At 44.7% G+C, this 20,875-nt stretch overlaps 1 protein-coding gene across 2 annotated transcripts in view; it reads left to right on the top strand.

The window, feature by feature from the left end:
- The window catches only part of ALDH16A1 (aldehyde dehydrogenase 16 family member A1), a 124,825-nt gene that overhangs the window by 13,401 nt on the left and 90,549 nt on the right, over positions 1 to 20,875 (top strand). For both annotated transcript variants that reach the window (XR_012231328.1, XM_073570994.1), the window contains exons 4-7: positions 15,453 to 15,631; positions 15,765 to 15,842; positions 17,118 to 17,302; positions 17,449 to 17,601. Coding sequence is in view for 1 of the 2 variants with exons in the window: in XM_073570994.1 (XP_073427095.1) it covers positions 15,453 to 15,631; positions 15,765 to 15,842; positions 17,118 to 17,302; positions 17,449 to 17,601 (595 nt within the window). In the remaining variant the exon portion in view is untranslated. The remainder of the gene's footprint in view (positions 1 to 15,452; positions 15,632 to 15,764; positions 15,843 to 17,117; positions 17,303 to 17,448; positions 17,602 to 20,875) is intronic.

Genomic DNA, 20,875 nt, shown 5'->3' with positions numbered 1-20,875 from the left:
CCAAGGGTAACAGGACCCCAAAAGTTATTGTGCAATTTGTCCTGAGTACGCTGATACCCCATATGTGGGGGTAAACGACTATTTGGGCGCATGGCAGAGCTTGGAAGGGAAGGAGCACCATTTGACTTTTTCAACGCAGAATTGGTTGGAATTGAGATCAGACGCCATGTTGCGTTTGGAGAGCCCCTGATGTGCCTGAACAGTGGAAACCCCCCAATTCTAGCTCCAACCCAAACCCCAACACACCCCTAATCCTAACCCTAGCCCTAACCCTAATGGTAAAATGGAAATAAATACATTTTTTTTAATTTTATTATTTTTCTCTAAGGGGGTGATAAAGGGAGGTTTGATTTACTAAATATGGCGGTTTTTATGTTTGGCAGCTGTCATACGCTAAAAGACGCTTTTTATTGTGAAAATAGTTTATGCATCACCACATTTTGAGAGCTATAATTTTTTCATATTTTGACCCACCGAGTCATGTCAGGTCTTATTTTTTGCGGGACACGTTGATGTTTTTATTGGTACCATTTTCGGGCACTTGACTTTTTTTTTTATCGCTTTGTATTCCGATTTTTGGGAACCAGAATGAACAAAAACCAACATTTCATGAATTTCTCTTGGGGGGAGTTTACACCGTTCCGCGTGTGGTAAAATTGATAAAGCGGTTTTATTCTTCGGGTCAGTACGATTACAGCGATACCTCATTTATGTCGTTTTTTCATGTTTTGTCGGTTTTATGCAATGAAAACAATTTTAGATAAAAAATAATTATTTTTGCATCGCTTTATTCTGCGAGCTATAACTTTTTTATTTTTTCGCTGATGATGCTGTATGGAGGCTCGTTTTTTGTGGGACAAGATGACGTTTTCAGCGGTACCATGGTTATTTATATCCATCTTTTTGATCGTGCTTTATTGCACTTTTTGTTCGGCGGTATGAGGATAAAGTATTGATTTTTGCTTTGTTTTTTATTTTTATCTTTTAAGGGGTTCACTTAAGGGGTTAACTAGTGGGACAGTTTTATATGGTGGGTCGTTACGGACTCGACGATACTAAATATGTGTACATTTATTGTTTTTTTTTTTCTTTAAAAAAATGAATTTATTAGGTAATATTTTTTTTTTTTTTAATTAGTGTTTTTTTTTATAAATTAATTTTACACATTTTTTTTCTACTTTATCTTATTGTCCCAGGTGAGGACATCATTATCTAGTGTCAGATCGCTGATCTGACAGTTTGCACAGCACTCTGTCAGATCAGCGATCTGACAGGCGCTGCAGCTGGCTTTGTCAGTGCCTGTATTCAGCAGGCACTGACAAAGCCGCCTCCCTGCAGGCCCTCCTGGTCATATTGGATCTGGGGGCCTACAGGGAGGGAGGCCCTCGGAACAGCGCAATCACATCGCGCTGTTCTGTGAGTCCAGGGAGGCACGCAGGGAGCCCCCTCCCTGCCGATACTTCCCTAATCCCCCGGTACACTGCGATCATGTTTGATCGCAGTGTGCCAGGGGTTAATGTGCAGGGGCGGTCCGTGACTGCCCCTGACATATAGTGCCATGTGTCAGCTGTGATAATCAGCTAACACCCGGCTGCAATCAGTGGCGACCCCCCCCGGGAGCGACGGTGGTCACTTAGACGTACTATCCCGTCCCTGGTCATACGGGCCTGGGTACTGTGGACGGGATAGTACGTCCGATGTCAGAAAGGGGTTAATCAAATGAGTTGCCAAATTAATTTAAAATCTAGTCCAGACATTGACAAGGTTCGAAAAAAAGATTTTTATTTGAAATAATAATTTTCTCCTTCAGACTTTGCTTTCGTCACAGAATGCTCCCTTTGCAGCAATTACAGCATTGCAGACCTTTGGCATTCTAGCAGTTAATTTGCTGAGGTAATCTGGAGAAATTTCACCCATGCTTCCAGAAGCCCCTCCCACAAGTTGGTTTGGCTTGATGGGCACTTTTTGCGTACCATACGGCCAAGCTGCTCCCACAACAGCTCAATGGGGTTGAGATCTGGTGACTGCGCTGGCCACTCCATTACAGAGAGAATACCAGCTGCCTGCTTCTTCCCTAAATAGTTCTTGCATAATTTGGAGGTCTGCTTTGGGTCATTGTCCTGTTGTAGGATGAAATTGGCTCCAATCAAGTGCTGTCCACAGGGTATGGCATGGCATTGCAAAATGGAGTGATAGCCTTCCATATTCAAAATCCCTTTTACCTTGTGCAAATCTCCCACTTTACCAGCACCAAAGCAACCCCAGACCATCACATTTCCTCCACCATGCTTGAGGCTATGTACCCACGTATGCAGAAAATTCCTGACTGAAAACTGGATTCCTTCCCAGAAAACGCGCGGTTTTTTTCCGCGCGTTTTTTGAGCGTTTTTTTCCGGAGCATCCCCAGTCTCATAGAAAATAGTTAGAAATGCAGATTTTTCCGCGAAATGAATGAGCATGCTGCGTTTCTTACCGCGATGCGTTTTCTTCGCGGAAACAAACGCATCAATATGCACAAAAAGTGCAGAATTCATCAAAATGAATGGGGTGCTTCTTTTAAGCGGTTTTTAAGCGTTTTTGCCAGTAAAAACGCTTAAAACAAATTCTAAAAAAAACCCGCTTACGTGGGCACACAGCCTGACAGATGGCATCAGGCACTCTTCCAGCATCTTTTCAGTTGTTCTGCATCTCACAAATGTTCTTCTGTGTGATCCAAACACCTCAAACTTGGATTCTTCTGTCTATAACACTTTTTTCCAATCTTCCTCTGTCCAATGTCTGTGTTCTTTTGCCCATATTAATCTTTTCCTTTTATTAGCCAGTCTCAGATATGGCTTTTTCTTTGCCACTCTGCCCTGAAGGCCAGCATCCCGGAGTCGCCTCTTCACTGTAGACATTGACACTGGCATTTTGATTGTACTATTAATGAAGCTGCCAGTTGAGGACCTGTGAGGCGTCGATTTCTCAAACTACAGACTCTAATGTACTTGTCTTGTTGCTCAGTTGTGCAGCGGGGCCTCCTACTTCTCTTTCTACTCTGGTTAGAGCCTGTTTGTGCTCTCCTCTGAAGGGAGTAGAAAACACCGTTGTAGGAAATCTTCAGTTTCTTGGCAATTTCTCGCATGGAATAGCCTTCATTTCTAAGAACAAGAATAGACTGTCGAGTTTCACATGAAGGTTCTTTTTTTCTGGCCATATTGAGAGTTTAATGGAACCAACAAATGTAAAGCTCCAGATTCTCGACTAACTCAAAGGAAGGTCAGGTTTATAGCTTCTCTAATCAGCCAAACTGTTTTCAGCTGTGCTAACATACTTGTACAAAGGTTTTAAAGGGTATTCTAACCATCCATTAGCCTTCTTACTGTTATGCGGGGCTTAGGTCAAAGGAGGCTGAAATACCCGGGGCCCCTGCGGAGTCCCTCAAACTAGGGAAAACCCTGTCTGACCCTCAACGCAGGGTTTTTTCTAATGGTGCAAATGCCTGAGCCTCCAACCTTTCCTTATCTCCTGCTCAGCCCTAAGCTGAACCCTCCACCCAGTGAGTTGTCAAACCACCAAAGCCCACACAGTAATGACAGACAGGGAGAACTTAAACCACACCGCGCCGCAAACGCACCGGACAATACTGTAATGTGAACAGGGCAAAACAAAGCACAAATATAGGAAGGCGAAAAGGTAACAACGGATCATACGACACCAGATATGAATTTCTCTCACCAACACCACCTCTCCAGACCGGAACCACTTGGCATAAAACACAAGCTATAATCGGCGACGCCCACAGGCCAGCACGACTATTTAAAGACCGTGGGCGTGACCAAACATCCCACCTGATTTCCAGCTAGATTAACCCCCGATAACCTGAGTAAAATCAAGCCGGCGCCACTGAGACTATAGTGGACGGAGATGGAACTACCGCTGCCTGCCGGACGCTGTGGTGTGAATAGCGTCCGACATGACACTTACACAGTTAGCAAACACAAAGTACCATAAGAACACTGGAGTGATGGTTGTTGGAAATGGGCCTCTATACACCTATAAGGATATTGCACTACAGACCAGAAGTTTGCAGCTAGAATAGTAATTTACCACATTAACAATGTATAGAGTATATTTCTGAATCATTTAACGTTAGCTTCTTTTTAAAAAACTGCTTTTCTTTCAAAAATAAGGAAATTTCTAAGTGACCCTAAACTTTTGAATGGTAGTGTAAGACCTTTATGGGGATGAGAATTACAGACGCTAACATCCGATCAGCATACTGATGGATGCAGTGGCAACTGTGATATGTATAGAGGCTGTAGAAGAAAATTGGTCCTGTGTTTTTTTTTTTTGTTTTTTTTTTTAAAAAGAGGACCTGTCACATACTCAAAAAAAAAAAAAAGTGTCTTAAATTGTTAAATAACTTGTATAAATCCCTGAGCTCCCCCAATTCTGACGTGTTTTTTTCTTTGCCTTACATTGCTCCATTACAGAGCTATTCACATTTGTTACTTTTGGATCACAGGATGTGAAATCTCTGCCTGTAAAGCAACTGGGCGTTTCTTCTGAGTCTTCTCTGGGGGCTTGGACTCACCCCCCCCCACTCCCTCTCACTCTTTCTCACCCCCGCTCACCCTTTCTCACCCGTAAGCTGCCAATCTAAGCTCAGCACCACCTGAGACTGCTAGATCATCTGACCAACTGTGATTGGCAGCTTCTAGGAAGGAGGAGTGAAGCACACACCGTCAGAGAAGACTCTGAAGAAACTCCCAGTTGCTGTACAGGAAGAGATTTCACATACTGCCCTACAAAACCAGCAAATGTGAATATATCTGCAATGGAGCGACACAGACCAAAACAGAAAAAAGTGGTAGAATCAGGGGAGCTCAGCGATTTTTTTAAAGCAAGAGACAAATCTTCTTTAAAATGGTTTTCTCATTATAAATAGGTAAAATTGCCAATTGCTTGTAAAGGCAAACAACTTTGCAGTTTATCTAATTTTAAGAAATTCTCTTCTTTCTAAAGAACAGCGGGATGTTTCCTTTTTTATAGTGTATAGCTTAGTTACATAGTCGGGAAGGAGTGCAGCTCTTACAAGCTCTTGTCAATCATGAGCAAGCAGGAAGCCCGGAGGCAAGGAGCAGTGCCGCCTGAGGATACTGAGGAGACATGAAACCCTTTAATAAACTAGTTTTGCAATAAGTTTTTTTTTTTTTGTTTTTTTTTTTTAACACCCCCCCCCCCCGCCCCTCCAAAAAAAAAAGCATTTACCGTAAGTAAAAAATTAAACTCCTCCATGGGTGTTTTGTTAACCAAAATTAGAAAGGGATCCAGCAAGTAGGAGCGGTAAAAGTCTGTCCTTTTATATTTCTCATTCCTTTTTAATCCATTCCTGTAGACACTGCCCTTCTGAATCTTCCAGAGATTTCTAAACCAGATGGCCCCTTTTAATTTGATTCAGTTTGCTTGAGGTTTTCCTAAATCCCACCACTAGATGGCAGCATCAGATGTCACCAGGAGCATGATTGGACTCCACTATTTCTTCTTTAGTTATGCTATCTAATATTCACTTGCAGTGCAGCTTGAAAGTTTGTGAACCCTTCAGAATTTTCCATATTTCTGCATATGTTTACCCTAAAACTACACCAAATTTTCACTCAAGTTCTAAAAGTAGATAAAGAGAACCAGATCGTACAAAGAAATTTAAAATATTAGACTTTTATAATTTTTTCTTTGTTGAAGAAAATGATACATGTCAGTGAGTGGCAAAAGTAGGTGAACCTTTCAGATGAGGCAGCGTCACCAGGCCTCAGCGATGCTCCCGGCAAGTACCGTTCTCAGGGATGCCTTGCGACAAAGACCTTTGATGACGTCGCGGTGTCACGAGACCGCGACGACATCAAAGGTCATTGTCGCAAGGCATCCCTGAGAGCGGGACTTGCCGGGAGCATCGCGAAGATCAGGAACGCTGCATGGGACGGCGGAAGGTGAGAAAAGCACGATTTTTGTTATTTTAAACATATCTTTTTTTAATGCTGCATAGGTAGCCTCAATAGTAACAAGTTGGTCACACTCGTCAAACACTATGACAGGTTGGTCACACTTGTTAAACAATCAGTTTTCCAAGCGATGCTACAGATTGCTTGGAAAACGCTAGCATTTTGCAAGCTAATTACGCTTGCAAAGCGCTAGTTTTTCCGTGGGAAATAGGCGGGAATTTAAAATGCGTATTTCTCGCATATTTCCTGCGGCATGGAATTCCGGAATTCCCACGGGAATGCCACACGTGTGCACATAGCCTAAAGCTTCTTTCACATATCAGTTTTTTGGCGTCAGTCACAATCCGTCGGGTCGACGGATCCGTCGCAGATTGTGAAAAACTCAAGCGACAGATCCGTTTTTTCAACTGCTCAGACTAGCAGATCCGTCGAAAAAAACGGAATCGTTGCATCCGTTTTTTCATCCGTTTCTTCCGTTTTTTGACGGATCCGTTTTTAAAAACGCCCACAGACAGACATCTATGGATGGATAGCTAGATATGGGATAGCTAGATATGGGATAGATAGAATACATAAATATATCCATAGATATATCTATGGATATATTTAAATCTATATCCATATTTCTATGGCTAAATATATCTATGGCTATATATATCTATGGCTATACAGTGCCTTGCAAAAGTATTCGCCCCGCTGGAACTTTTCATCCCTTTCCCCCATATCATGCTTCAAACATAAAGATACCAAATGTAAATTTATTCGGTCGTCCATGACAGCACCACCTGAGAGAGGGGATCCGCCCTTCTTAGGAACAGGAAAACCTACAGATACAAAAGGGCGGCACCTCTCCCACGCATCTGTTGGTTTCCTGTTCCTAACAAGGACAGAACTCCCTACAGATCGTCCGTCATGGATAACCGAATCCCAGGCCAGCGGACCGACTCAGGTAGCGGGGGGTTCTCCTACCTCGGTCTCGCTGGGGGCCCTGGATGCGCCACGGTGGGTCCGGGTAGGATTTCCACGGCAGTGGTAAGAGCAGGCGGAGACAGGGTCCGGCGGTCGCCTTCTCCACGGGGCCGGTGAGGTAAGTGGGTCCCCCTGTGTCTCCTTCCCCCGGGGGTGCGGTCCGTTCGGGCGGGCGCCGCCGGCGGTGTCCCACAAAGGGAGCGGCGGTTCCGAGCCGGCGGCGCAGTGCTAGCCCCTTGCCGCGCGTCCCTGCGGCCTCTATCGCACGGGGAAGTGACGCGGCGAAGGGGGCGGGGCCTAGCGCCGAAACCGGAAGTCGGATGCCGGCGGCTTCCGGTTGTGGTGAACGCGCGCCTATGCGCGCCCGCCGCCTGAGGGGGCCGGGCACCTGAAGGGGAGGGGGAGGATCGCGGGGAGCGGTCCAATGGGGGGCCCGAACACCGGACAGAGTTCCTGCTAATCCGGAGGGGGAGCCTTCTTAAGACAGAAGGCATCGCTGCTGAGGTGCTTCTGGAGGCCCAGCGATGGACACAACAGAAGCCCCCATGGACCCACAAGAGGTGCAGCCCGTGGCAAAGCGCCCCAGTGACCAACCTAAGAGGAAGGAGGGACGTTCGAGTGGACGCAGCAGTTCCTCTAGGTCAAAGGATCCTCCCGCAGCCCCCCATGATCCGGTACCTGTCCTCATCTGCAAGGGTAAGAGATCTGCGAGAATGTACCCTGATGCAGTGTCCCCTTATGTGTTTGATTCTCAGGGGAAGAAGGCCACAGGGAAGCAGAAGCACAAGGAATGTGCCCTCTGTAGTTGCCCCTTACCAGATGGCCACCCCAAGAGATTGTGTCAGTCTTGCGTGAGACAGACAGTAGCGGAAGAAGCTCCAAGCTTCGCTACAGACCTGAGGCAATTAATCAGGACTGAAATAAAAGCCCTATCAAAAGAAGGTTCTTCTAAAAGAAGACGAGCTAGTGTTTCAGGCTCAGAGTCTTCAGTCGGCCCTAGGAAGGAAGATATCTCCTCAGAGTCCTCGGCCTCCTCTTCTTCTTCCGAAGAGGATTCCAGCCGGTTCTGCTTTCCCTTGGACCAAATGGATAAATTAATTAAAACCATAAGGTCAACCATGGGGGTAGAAGAAAAAAAGACAGAACTGTCTGCTCAGGACATTATGTTCGGGGGTCTAGACCCCAGAAAACAAAGGACTTTTCCACTAAACGAAAAAGTCCAGAGCCTGATAGACAGGGAGTGGAAAAAAACGGAAAAAAGGGGTTCTATGCCGCCTGCTTTCAAGCGTAGATACCCCTTTGAGGACCCAATAGTAAGTCGATGGGATAAGGCCCCCAAGCTGGATGCAGCGGTAGCTAAGGCCTCAAAAAAGTCATCTATACCCTTCGACGATATGGCCTCCCTTAAAGACCCCCTAGATAAAAAGGCAGATTCCTTTTTAAAGGGCACATGGGAGATGTCAGCAGGCGCCCTAAGGCCAGCAATAGCAGCCACGTGCGCAGCCAGATCCATGATGGTCTGGCTGGATCAATTGGACTCTCAGCTAAAGGATGGAACCTCGCGAGCCTCCATCCGTAAGTCTCTTCCAATTATCCAGAATGCTGCTGCCTTTCTGGCAGATGCCTCGGCGGACTCAGTAAGAATGGCGGCTAGGTCTGCAAGTTTGTCTAATTCGGCCCGAAGAGCCCTCTGGTTAAAATGCTGGCCGGGAGATATCCAAGCCAGGTCCCGTCTCTGTTCTATCCCCTGTGAGGGTGAATACTTGTTCGGCCCCGTCCAAGACGAACTGTTAGAGAAGGCCGGGGATGAGAAAAAGAAATTTCCGAGTCTGCCGAATACATCCTGGAGACGTCCCTTTTCTAGGAAAGGGTATTCCCGCAGGAGACAGGCCAGAGATCAGAACAGATGGGACAACAAAAAAACCAGAGGTACGGGCTTCATGTATGGAGGAGGGGGGGCGCCAAGAAGGTCCATCACGGGATAATAAGAAGCCGCCCCAATGACTAGTGGCTCCGGTAGGAGGAAGATTATCTGCCTTCTACCCGGCCTGGGCCAGAATCTCGAATAGCAGCTGGATACTGGGGGTGATAGCTACAGGACTGCACCTAGAGTTCTCCTGCGTTCCCCAAGATCGGTTCAAGGTAACTCCACTCAAATCTTCCCCGCTAGAACAAGCTGCCCTGGAGACCGAGGTCCTCGAGCTACTGGACAAAAAAGTCCTGACGAGAGTTCCAGAGGAAGAGAGGGGGAAAGGCTTCTATTCCCCCCTGTTCTTGGTCCGTAAACCGGACGACTCATTTAGGGCTATATTTAACCTCAAAGCCCTCAATAAATTCCTGGTTGTACGTCCATTTAAAATGGAAACAATCAACACCGCAATAAAAATGCTGTTTCAAAACTGCTTCATGGTGGTCCTAGATCTGAAAGACGCTTACTATCATATACCCATAGGTCTAGCACACCAATCTTTCCTTAGACTGGCGGTTCAGTTGGATGGGTCAATCCAGCACTTCCAGTACGCGGCGCTACCCTTCGGGGTGGCAGTTGCGCCCCGAGTATTCACCAAAGTGATGGCAGAAGTGATGGCCCATCTGCGCGAGCTAAACATTCTAGTCGTCCCCTATTTAGATGACCTCCTTATAATAGGCAGTTCAGCCGAGCAGTGTTTAGAACAATTACAGAAAACAACGGCGGCTCTAGAGCGGTTGGGATGGCTACTTAATATCAAAAAATCCCGTTTGCAGCCACTAAAAATTCAACAATTTCTAGGCCTAACCCTAGATTCAAAAAAGCAGGAATGCCGTCTGCCTCCAGAGAAGCTGCTGCACCTGCATGGCCGGGTCCTGAACGCCTCCAACAACCCCTCCATGTCCCTCAGGAAAGCCATGTCCCTGTTGGGTTCCCTCTCATCCTGCATTCCCGCAGTCCAGTGGGCCCAAGTTCATACGAGAACTCTACAGGGCGAAGTTTTATGGTATCAGAGAATCCTGGGGGGTAACTTAGAAGGTCGACTGACCTTATCCAGAAACACAATAGAGTCCCTGGAGTGGTGGCTAGAAAGAAATAACTTGTCTAGAGGGGTCCCTTGGGAGTATAACATTACCCGCGTGGTCACCACGGATGCAAGTCCTTCCGGTTGGGGGGCGCATATGGAGGAAATTCTGGTCCAGGGCCTATGGGAACGAGATCAGATACAAATGTCTTCTAATTTGAAAGAATTAACAGCGGTAGTACTCGCAGCTAAAGAGCTCCTTATGTATCTACAGGGCCATCACGTACGAGTTCTATCGGACAATCGAGTGGCCGTGGCCTATATCAACCACCAAGGCGGAACTCGATCCAGAACTCTGATGAATGTGGCAGGACAGTTGTTCCAGCTAGCAGAGCGTCATTTTTTATCTCTCACGGCTCTTCACATAAGAGGGAAAGAAAACATCGCGGCAGATTTCCTAAGCCGCAATCTGTTAAAACAAGGAGATTGTGCAGAGATGGGGTCAGCCAGAGGTGGATCTATTCGCCACCAAGGAGAACTCGAAAACGACACAGTTTTGCTCCCTAAATCCCAGGGAGACTCCTCTGGCAGTAGATGCGCTTCTGATAAAATGGGACTTCAGGCTAGCCTACGCCTTTCCTCCCCTATCTCTACTTCCTCTAGTGTTGAGGAAGATCAGGAAAGACAGGGCAAGGGTCATAGTCATCGCCCCGTTCTGGCCCAGAAGAGCATGGTTTTTGAACCTCAGGATCATGTCGGTAGACGATCCTTGGGTTCTCCCGGACATCCCGGACCTTCTGTCCCAGGGCCCGGTCTTCCACCCTCAGGTGGCTGGCCTACATCTCACGGCGTGGAATTTGAGCGGTCACTGCTAGAAAGTAAAGGCTTCTCTCCAGACCTATTTGACACTCTACTAAAAAGTAGGAAAGTAGTGACAACTAAGATTTACGTCAGAATTTGGAAAAGGTTCCTTGAAAGCTCAAATGTAAATACTGGTGATTCCGTCCCCATAGGCCAGATCTTGGAATTTTTACAAAAAGGGCTGGACTTGGGTCTCTCCACCAGTACCCTTAAAGTACAGGTATCCGCCTTAGCTCTTTAGCTGCAACATCGCGGCTAATTATTGGGTCAAAAGATTTATCAAAGCAGCGAGTAGATCCAGACCAATAGTAAAGAATAGACTCACGCCATGGGATTTGAACCTAGTCCTCACAGCTATGACAGAAGCGCCATTTGAACCCATCTCGTCGGCCTCTATTAGGAGCCTGTCCCTCAAAATAGCTTTCCTAATAGCCATAACGTCAGCCCGTAGGGTAAGCGACATTCAGGCATTGTCTAGGCGCCCACCTTTTCTTCAGGTAAAGGAGGATAGGGTAATACTTAGACCCGACCCAGCGTATTTACCAAAAGTAGCCTCCAGCTTTCATAGGTCGTAGGAAATAGTCCTTCCATCCTTCCTCCCTAAACCAACTAATGAGAAAGAGGAGGAGCTACACACTTTAGATGTTAGGAGATGCCTCTTGGAGTATCTAGCAGCTACCGATCCCTGGAAGAAAGACAATGCTCTCTTTGTCTCCTACCAAGGCCCTAGGAAAGGTCTTAGGGTGTCCAAAAGTACACTAGCCAGGTGGATTAGAGAAGCAATCTCGTTAGCTTATGCCTCAAAAGGTAGAGTAGCTCCGGAGAAATTGAAGGCGCATTCCACCAGAGCCGTGGCAACCTCGTGGGCCGAGAGGTCGGAAGTCTCCATCGACCAGATTTGTAAGGCGGCCACTTGGTCCTCTCCGAGCACTTTTTATAGTCATTATAGACTAGACTTGGGTGCCTCTGCAGACCTCTCCTTCGGTATCAGGGTTCTGCAGGCTGTAGTCCCCCCCGAAAGTAGTGATTACTCTCTGTAATTCTCTCAGGTGGTGCTGTCATGGACGACCGAATAAAGTCTTAGTTACTCACCGGTTAACGGTATTTTTCGGAGTCCATGACAGCACCCATAGATTCCCTTCCCTTAGTTAATTTGGGTGTGCACGTCTTCCCTTTGTACATATCCACGGGTGATAAAGATTTAAGTATTGATATTGTTGTACATATAATCATGCATTAACCTTGGAGGTCCTCTTTTTATACTCTGTAATCCAACTGATGCGTGGGAGAGGTGCCGCCCTTTTGTATCTGTAGGTTTTCCTGTTCCTAAGAAGGGCGGATCCCCTCTCTCAGGTGGTGCTGTCATGGACTCCGAAAAATACCGTTAACCGGTGAGTAACTAAGACTTTTTGGTGAAGAATCAATTATTCGGCCCCTTTACTTTCAGTGCAGCAAACTCACTCCAGAAGTTCATTGTGGATCCCTCAGTGATCCAATGTTGTCCTAAATGACTAATGATGATAAATATAATCCACCTGTGTGTAATCAAGTCTCCGTATAAATGCACCTGCTCTGTGATAGTCTCCGGGTTCTGTTTGAAGCACAGAGCGCATCATGAAGACCAAAGAACACAACATGCAGGTCCGTGATACTGTTGTGGAGAAGTTTAAAGCCGGATTTGGATACAAAATAATTTTCAAAACTTTAAACATCCCAAGGAGCTCTGTGCAAGCGATCATATTGAAATGGAAGGAGTATCATACCACTGCAAAACTACCAAGACCCGGCCGTCCCTCTAAACTTTCATCTCAAACAAGGAGAAGATGCAGCCAAGAGGCCCATGTTCACTCTGGATGAACTGCAGATATCTACAGCTGAGGTGGAACAGTCTGTCCATAGGACAACAATCAGTCGTACACTGCACAAACCTGGCCTTTATGGAAGAGTGGCAAGAAGAAAGCCATTTCTCAAAGATATCCATAAAAAGTGTTGTTTAAATTTTGCAACAAGCCACCTGGGAGACACACCAAACATGTGGAAGAAGGTGCTATGGTCAGATGAAACCAAAATCAAACTTTTTGGCAACAATGCCAAACGATATGCTTGGCGTAAAGGCAACACGGCTCATCACCCTGAACACACCATCTCCACTGTCAAACATGGTGGTGGCAGCATCATGGTTTGGGCCTGCTTTTCTTCAGCAGGGACAGAGAAGTTGGTTAAAATTGATGGGAATATGGATGGAGCCAAATACAGGACCATTCTTGAAGAAAACCTGTTGGAGTCTGCAAAAGACTTGGGACTGGGACGGAGATTTGTCTTCCAACAAGACAATGATCCCAAACATAAAGCAAAATCTGCAATGGAATGGTTCACAAATAAACGTATCCAGGTGTTAGAATGGCCAAGTCAAAGTCCAGACCTGAATCCAATCGAGAATCTGTGGAAAGAGCTGAAAACTGCTGTTCACAAACGATCTCCATCAAACCTCACTGAGCTCGAGCTGTTTGCCAAGTAAGAATGGGCAAGAATTTCAGTCTCTCAATGTACAAAACTGATAGAGACATACCCCAAGCGACTTGCAGCTGTAATCGCAGCAAAAGGTGGCACAACGAAGTTTTAAGTTAAAGGGGCCAAGTAATATTGCTCGCCCCACTTTTCAGTTTTTGAATTTCCACAAAAATTTAAAATAACCAATAAATTTTGTTCAACTTCACAATTATGTCCCACTTGTTGTTGATTCTTCACCAGAAATTTACATTTGGTATCTTTATGTTTGAAGCACGATATGTGGGAAAAGGTTGAAAAGTTCCAGGGGGCCGAATACTTTCACAAGGCACTGTATATACACTGCTCAAAAAAATAAAGGGAACACTTAAACAACAGAATATAACTCCAAGTTAATCAAACTTCTGTGAAATCAAACTGTCCACTTAGGAAGCAACACTGATTGACAATCAATTTCACATGCTGTTGTGCAAATGGAATAGGTAACAGATGGAAACTATTGGCAATTATCAAGGCACACTCAATAAAGCAGTGGTTCTGCAGGTGGGGACCACACACCACATCTCAGTACCAATGCTTTCTGGCTGATGTTTTGGTCACTTTTGAATGTTGTGCTTTCACACTCGTGGTAGCATGAGACGGACTCTACAACCCACACAAGTGGCTCAGGTAGTGCAGCTCATCCAGAATGGCACATCACTGCAAGCTTTGGCAAGAAGGTTTGCTGTGTCTGTCAGCGTAGTGTCCAGAGCCTGGAGGCGCTACCAGGAGACAGGCCAGTACACCAGGAGACGTGGAGGAGGCTGTAGGAGGGCAGCAACCCAGCAGCAGGACCGCTGCCTCCACCTTTGTGCAAGGAGGAACAGGAGGAGCACTGCCAGAGCCCTGCAAAATGACCTCCAGCAGGCCACAAATGTGCATGTGTCTGCACAAGTCACGCCAAATCACGGTCCGGACCTTAGAAATGTTGTAGAAGGACCTGAATCAAGCAGTTCACACCAGAAACCCACCAAATGTTTAGATGCAATTATTTCTGCACAAGGAGGTCACACTTGATACTTAAAGCAAAGGTTCACATACAGTTGTGCTCAAAAGTTTACATTACCCCGGCAGAATTTTTGCTTTCTTGGCCTATTTTCAGAGACTATGAATGATAACACCAAAGCTTTTCTCCACTCATGATTAGTGGTTGGGTGAAGCCATTTATTGTCAAACTACTGTGCTTTCTCTTTTTAAATCATAATGACAACCCAAAATATCCAAATGACCCTGATCAAAAGTTCACATACCCGATTTCTTAATACCGTGTATTGCCCCTTCTCACATCAATGACAGCATGAAGTCTTTTGTAGTAGTTGTGGATAATTTTCTTAATTTAAAAAATAACACACTTAATATTTTTGACTCTTTTGTTTGATTGTGTTTAATTTTAGCAATGGTGTGACAATATGGAATATTCTGTAGGGTTCACAAACTTTCAAGCACCTCTGTATAATATAAAGGAAAGTCTTAGGTTGAAATGGAATAATTAGAATTTGTAGTACAGAATAAACGATGGCCAATAATTCAAGAGCATTTGAGCTGTAACCCAACTTATTAAAAAAAAAATACAACATATATTCACAGGAAGCCGAATGTTTCTCAGTTTAGGAGAATATGACGGCGTCTTGAGGACATGTTTTGAGTAATGCCAGATAAGCTATTATGTGGCCCGAGCTTACAGTATACTGCAACGGCTGTTCCTATGCTTGGCTGCCCCTTTGATCAGCTGATTACAAGGCCTGCATCTTACAGGAGCTTTCATAAGTCTGTTCTTTGAGTAGTGACCATGAATATGCTATTCAGGTAGCTGATAGGTGGGGGATGCTTGGAGACGGACCCCCACCGATCTGTTATTTATACATTTTTCTATAGACATCCCTGCTCTTTCAATGCTTAGGAGTCCAGTGGGCAATTTTATTCGGTGATTGACAGCCTTTCCTATATGACCATGCATAGATATGACTGTTGGACAAAGACTAGAATCATTGATACTTAGCGCTTCCTGCTTTAATCCTTTCCACTAGTTGATCTGATCACTGGTCCAACGTGACAGGTTCCCTTTAAGAAAATGTTTTTGTTTTTGCTTTTTGTCCTTCAGCATTGCCCGCACTATACAGAAACACCAACGGTTACTGAGTGTGCTGGAAAGCATGGACAACGGGAAGCCAATCCGGGAATCACGCGACTGCGATGTGCCTCTGGTGGTCCGTCATTTTTATCATCATGCCGGTTGGGCTCAGCTCAGAGATACAGAGATGGCAAACTGGAAGCCTCTTGGTGGGTCCTAGCGTTGTAGACGACCCATGACCTCTCTCCCGGGCGGCCGGTCTGTTGCCTCTCCCCTGGGCCTCCGGCCGGACTGTCGCCTCTCCTTTCTTTATTATTTACTTTTTTTCTCTCTCAATTATAGGTGTTGTTGCTGCCATCGTTCCCTGGAATTTTCCACTCATGTTACTTACTTGGAAAATCTGTCCCGCTCTTGCCATGGGTATGATACATTATCTTCTGTGTTTGTGCACTTTATTGGAGCTAATCCTTTTTAATCCTGTAGCTTCTTTGTCTTTTGTGATTTGATTTAATGTGACAGGGGTTTTCCATCGATAAATAGGTTACATTTTCTGGTGGATTTCCAAGAAACTAAGCATAAGGTATCCATCAGGGTGCAGCCTAAACCTGCCATGTGTGCTAGAACACCCATTTGTTACGTTTCTGGTGGTTTTTCCATTATGCTGCACTCACTAAAGGCTGCTAAACCTTAGACGTGGGAGAGCAAAAGGGGCAGCTGCTAGAAAATGGTGCAAAGAAATTAATGAAATAATATTAATAAATTTATACATGGAGAATAGTTGATGGATAGTCAAAAATATATAAAGGTTAACCATGCACCAAAAACAAGCGTACAAAGTAATATAGTGGCCAAAGTCACTTCATAAAGTAGAAAAAAAAAACATAACCCCGATGAAGACTCACGCCGAAACGCGCGTTGAGGCTGACACCTTTCCATCAGGAGGCACATATGGGTATTGATGACCATTTCTTTATGTGATTTTTGTTGAGATATTGTGGTACCTTTTTTATTGTTCCTTTTGCTGATCATGTACACTCATTCATTCATTTTTGCCCACATTCAATTGATTGATTACATCCAGTTACCAATGTGTAATATGAGCACCTCCTCCTGCTGTGTTTGTCGCCCCCTATAGTGCTTCCTCTATTTTAATGGTTGTCTGTTATTAATATGACATGCTTTATTTTTGGATATGCACGGTTTTTGTAGATTTTTTAATCCTTAGCCATGCAGACAACTATCCTGACGTCCCTGATATCCCACAGTGAGCATACCATCAATGGTAATGTTTCCGTGTATGTATGCAGCACCACAATCCACTCCATATCTGAGAGATTTATAGCATAAGGTCACATGTAATTCACAGACGATCTGGACAGTGTGTAGAACAAAATGTGCCGCAAAACTCTGGACTGGCCGTAGTATCTCAATGACACTGAGTAGCATTTGGGGAGGAAAAAAAGGGTATCCTGCACAATGACTGACCACTCTTGGGTGGGTATGACTGAGGCAGGTTGTTTCCCCGTCAGGGCATGTCCAGGAGGAATGTCTGCTGAAAGGGCAAAGGATCTGACACATTCCCCGGTACTTAGTTATGTGGTTAGTTTCACCTTCTCAGAACTTTCATTGCTACTTACAGATTAAGCTTAAGGCTCTGTTCACACACATGTTCTTTCCTTCCTTCTAATACACCAGGAAATACTGTAGTGTTGAAACCTGCCACGTACACACGGTTGACAGCGCTTCTTCTAGCGGAGATCTGTGCAGAGGCTGGTCTGCCTCCAGGTGTTTTCAATGTGGTTACTGGTGGTGGAGCTTTTGGGGAGAAACTGGCTGTTCATCCCGATGTGGATAAAGTCGCATTTACCGGCTCCACCGAGGTAATGACCAAGTCGGGACCTGTATTCTGATACTGCAATACTGTCCGCGCAGTAGTCATCAAGCATTATAGTAAATATATGGGATGTCCACCTTGTCTGCTTCTTCATTACAGTCCTACTTCTGTATCGTGTTCCTCTGATGACAGGTTGGACGTATTCTACGTAAAGCAACAGCTGGCACCGGCAAGAAGTTGTCCCTGGAGCTCGGTGGCAAATCTCCATTTATTGTGTTTGATACAGCTGACTTAGACAGTGCGGTGGAGGGAATTGTGGATGCCATTTGGTTTAACCAAGGCCAGGTAGGTTCAGATATTGCAGAGAGCACAATGAAAGGTACTTAAAGACATGTAAACCTTGTTTTAATCCTCACCTGATCAGTAATGACTTTTACCTGGCCTCCAGAAAATCCTTGCACCAGCTTTACTGGACAGTGATGAAGCATAGGAATTAATAAAGCAGTCTAGCTACATTTTTCTTTTTCCATCCATACACCCCCCCCTCCTAATTGTATTTCACCCTGCATTCAGCCCTCACTTTCTACATCATCCATCTTGATTCCCAGACCTCCTCCTGCATTTTTGTTCTTCTATGCTCTGCTTATCAATCCCATGATGCATCAATTCAGCATTACATGAGCAGCTTGAGGCACTATGTAATTTATTCTCCTCTGTTTTTTCTCCTTTTGTAAGCTAAAACCTTATAAGTATAAAGTCCGGGAGACTGATCAGCCATCTACATTATAACATTTTGACAGGAGCTGTGCAGTCATCATCAGTAACTGTGATAGGATATTTGTTGAGAACGTTAGTGGTGCAGTTCATGCAGTTTCATCATGCAGGCAGTTCTGGTAGCTGAGAATGGTGACCTTCCTTTTGAAGAACATAGAAGATCCCATCACCTTACTGAGAAAAAGTAAAGCATAGATTTTTTTTTTTTTATATAAAAAGGAACAACTGGCTGACAAACTAATCACATGATGAATTATTAGATAATGTATAATTGGAGTTCTACTTTAAAGGGGATTATTCAGGGAAAGCAAGTTAACATCTATCCACATAGTAGGTGATAACATAATGATAGGTGATGGTCCGGCTGCTGTTACACACTTCTATTGGCAGAATAGCACATTTTTTTCCTGTTACAGAATAGTGCCGTACGTCCGATGCCCAGCAGCTGCTACATTCCTTCTCTATTTGGCTGCCAGTAAAACCAATGTAGCGCTCCGCAGTCTCTAAGGGAATGAATGCAGCGCAGGTCGAGCATGTGCACTGTGGATAGATGATAACTTGTTTTCACCGGACAACTCTTGTAAGTTGTGCAGAATTTGGAGAGGGGAGGAGTTTGGGCCATCCATCCCCTTAGCTGCCGTCACACATTTTGATGATTTGCACAGAGTATAACTATTCTATTCCCTAATTGTAGGATTGTGCTACTGTAGCCATGCAATCAGCCATCGCTCAGCAGCTGCTGGGGATTAGTACGTGCCATCCTGTGAGCAGATTTCGGCTTTTCTTATAGACAGCCCTCATCATTCCAATCTCTACAGATAAATCAGATTGCACTGGAAGGAATCTTACTGCTGCAAGCCACATGGACGAGTCTTCTTCAACCCAAACACAGTCCGGGGGAGGACAGATGAATTGATCTACAAGTAGAGGCTTCCATCCATATACTCCAAGGATTAGAAGCATTTAATATGAAAAGGACAGGAAATTCCTCAGTAATGATAAAATATCTGTGCAGCTGTTGCTTGGGTAAGCTTTCCTGGGAAAACTGAGTGACAGCCAGCACAACAAACTGTAACGTTGTCACCCACCCTTCCTGAGAAGGAAATGTCAACAGAAATCTAGATATACAGTCTTGGCCAAAAGTTTTGAGACTGACAAAAACTTTTGTTTGCTTCAGTTTTTATAGTTTCAGTTTTCATTAACTCTAGAATGTTATGAAGAGACATCAGATGAATTGTAAAAAATTTGAAAATCAGTCCTTGCAATGAAAATTTAAGTTGATCACAAAAAACCCATTTCAATTGCATTTCAGTCCTGCTGCAAAATGACCTGCTTACACCTTCTCATTAGCTCAGGAGAAAGTTCTAACAAGGACAAGACAGCTGATAGAATTCATTCAGAGTGCAAAGAGTGTACTTGTTGCTTTTAAAAGGGCGCTGATGTTTCAAATCGTTGTTGTCTTCTGTTATCCATGGATAATTCTAAAGAAACAAGTAGTCATCATTGCTTTTTATCAAAAAGACTTTACAGACAAGGACATTGCTGCTTTTAAGATTGCCCTGAAATCAACCTATTGGATCATCAAGAACTTTAAAGAGTAAATTCACTAACTGTGATGAAGGCTTCACGGCGCCCAAGAAAATCCAGCAAGCTCTAAAACCGTTTCTTTAAAAAAAAAAAATTGTCTATGGTATCGGTTCCATTCCATTACAAAACTTGCTCTGGAATGGCAGCAGGCAGATTTCACTATGAGGCGAAAGCTTTTGGACGGTGGCCAGGTATCAAAAAGGGTAGCAAAAAACTCTTCTCTCCAAGAAAAACATCAAGAACAGACTGACATTTTGCAGTGATAGGAGCTGGGCTAAAGTTATTTATCTGGTGAAGTTTCTTTCAGACTGTTTGAGACATCTAGAAGAATGTCGAGAGAAGAAAAGGTGAGCGTTACCATGAGTCATAGGTCATACCAACAGTAAAGCCTCCTGAGACCATTCAAGCATGGGGGTTTCTCATCCATGCAGGCAATCGCTCAAACTGTTGCCTAAGAACATGGCCAGGAATAAAACATGGGATCTAAACATCGTCTAAGAGCAACTTCTCCAATTATCCAGGAGCAATGTGGGAATGACAAAGCTTTTTTCCAGCATGATGGAGACCAGGACTCAAAAAGTGATAACTAAGTAGCTCGGGGAGCAGAACATCATTCCATCACGTCTGCTGTGCAGAAAGTCAGTGCACCGGAGCAGAGTGCTGGGAGAATGGGAGCGAGTTGAGTTTGTTTGTTTTTTTATGTGTATGGAATATTTACATGTATGTAGGATTCTATGTGGGGGCTCATATTGTATATAGGAGGCTGTGTGGGGGCTCACACTTTATATAGGAGGCCGTGTGGCGGCTCATGCTCTATATATCCGAGGCTGTGTGTGGACTCAGGCTGTATATAGGGGCTATGTGGCGGCTCAGGCTGTATGTAAGGGGCTATGTGGGGGCTCACACTGTATATAGGGGGCTGTTTTTATCTTAATATTTTGCAGTCACCATATTATGCAGCACTGTGTACTTACAATTGCTCATTACCTTCTTCTCTTTTATCTGCTCTATGTAGAAACAGAAAGTGTCCTTGTCTCTGCTTTTATCGTTCCCCTTTTCAATTATGGCAGATTACTATATGTACCCCCACACCACCTTTAAAAGTTAATTTCCACCATATTCAAGATCTGTATGAGACTTTTCATGAATACCTCTCGGGTTTTTGTATTGCATATTAATGGCATTTAATTCTCGCTTAATTGGGGGACACAGGTTACCATGGGTATATTCTGCTGTCGCTAGGAGGCTGACACTATGC

This window comes from Dendrobates tinctorius, unplaced genomic scaffold, assembly GCF_039654945.1.
Source record: "Dendrobates tinctorius isolate UK_male_01 unplaced genomic scaffold, ASM3965494v1 ptg000028l, whole genome shotgun sequence".
NCBI classification, from domain to species: Eukaryota; Metazoa; Chordata; class Amphibia; order Anura; family Dendrobatidae; genus Dendrobates; species Dendrobates tinctorius.
This window is presented reverse-complemented; position numbering and strand designations above follow the sequence as displayed.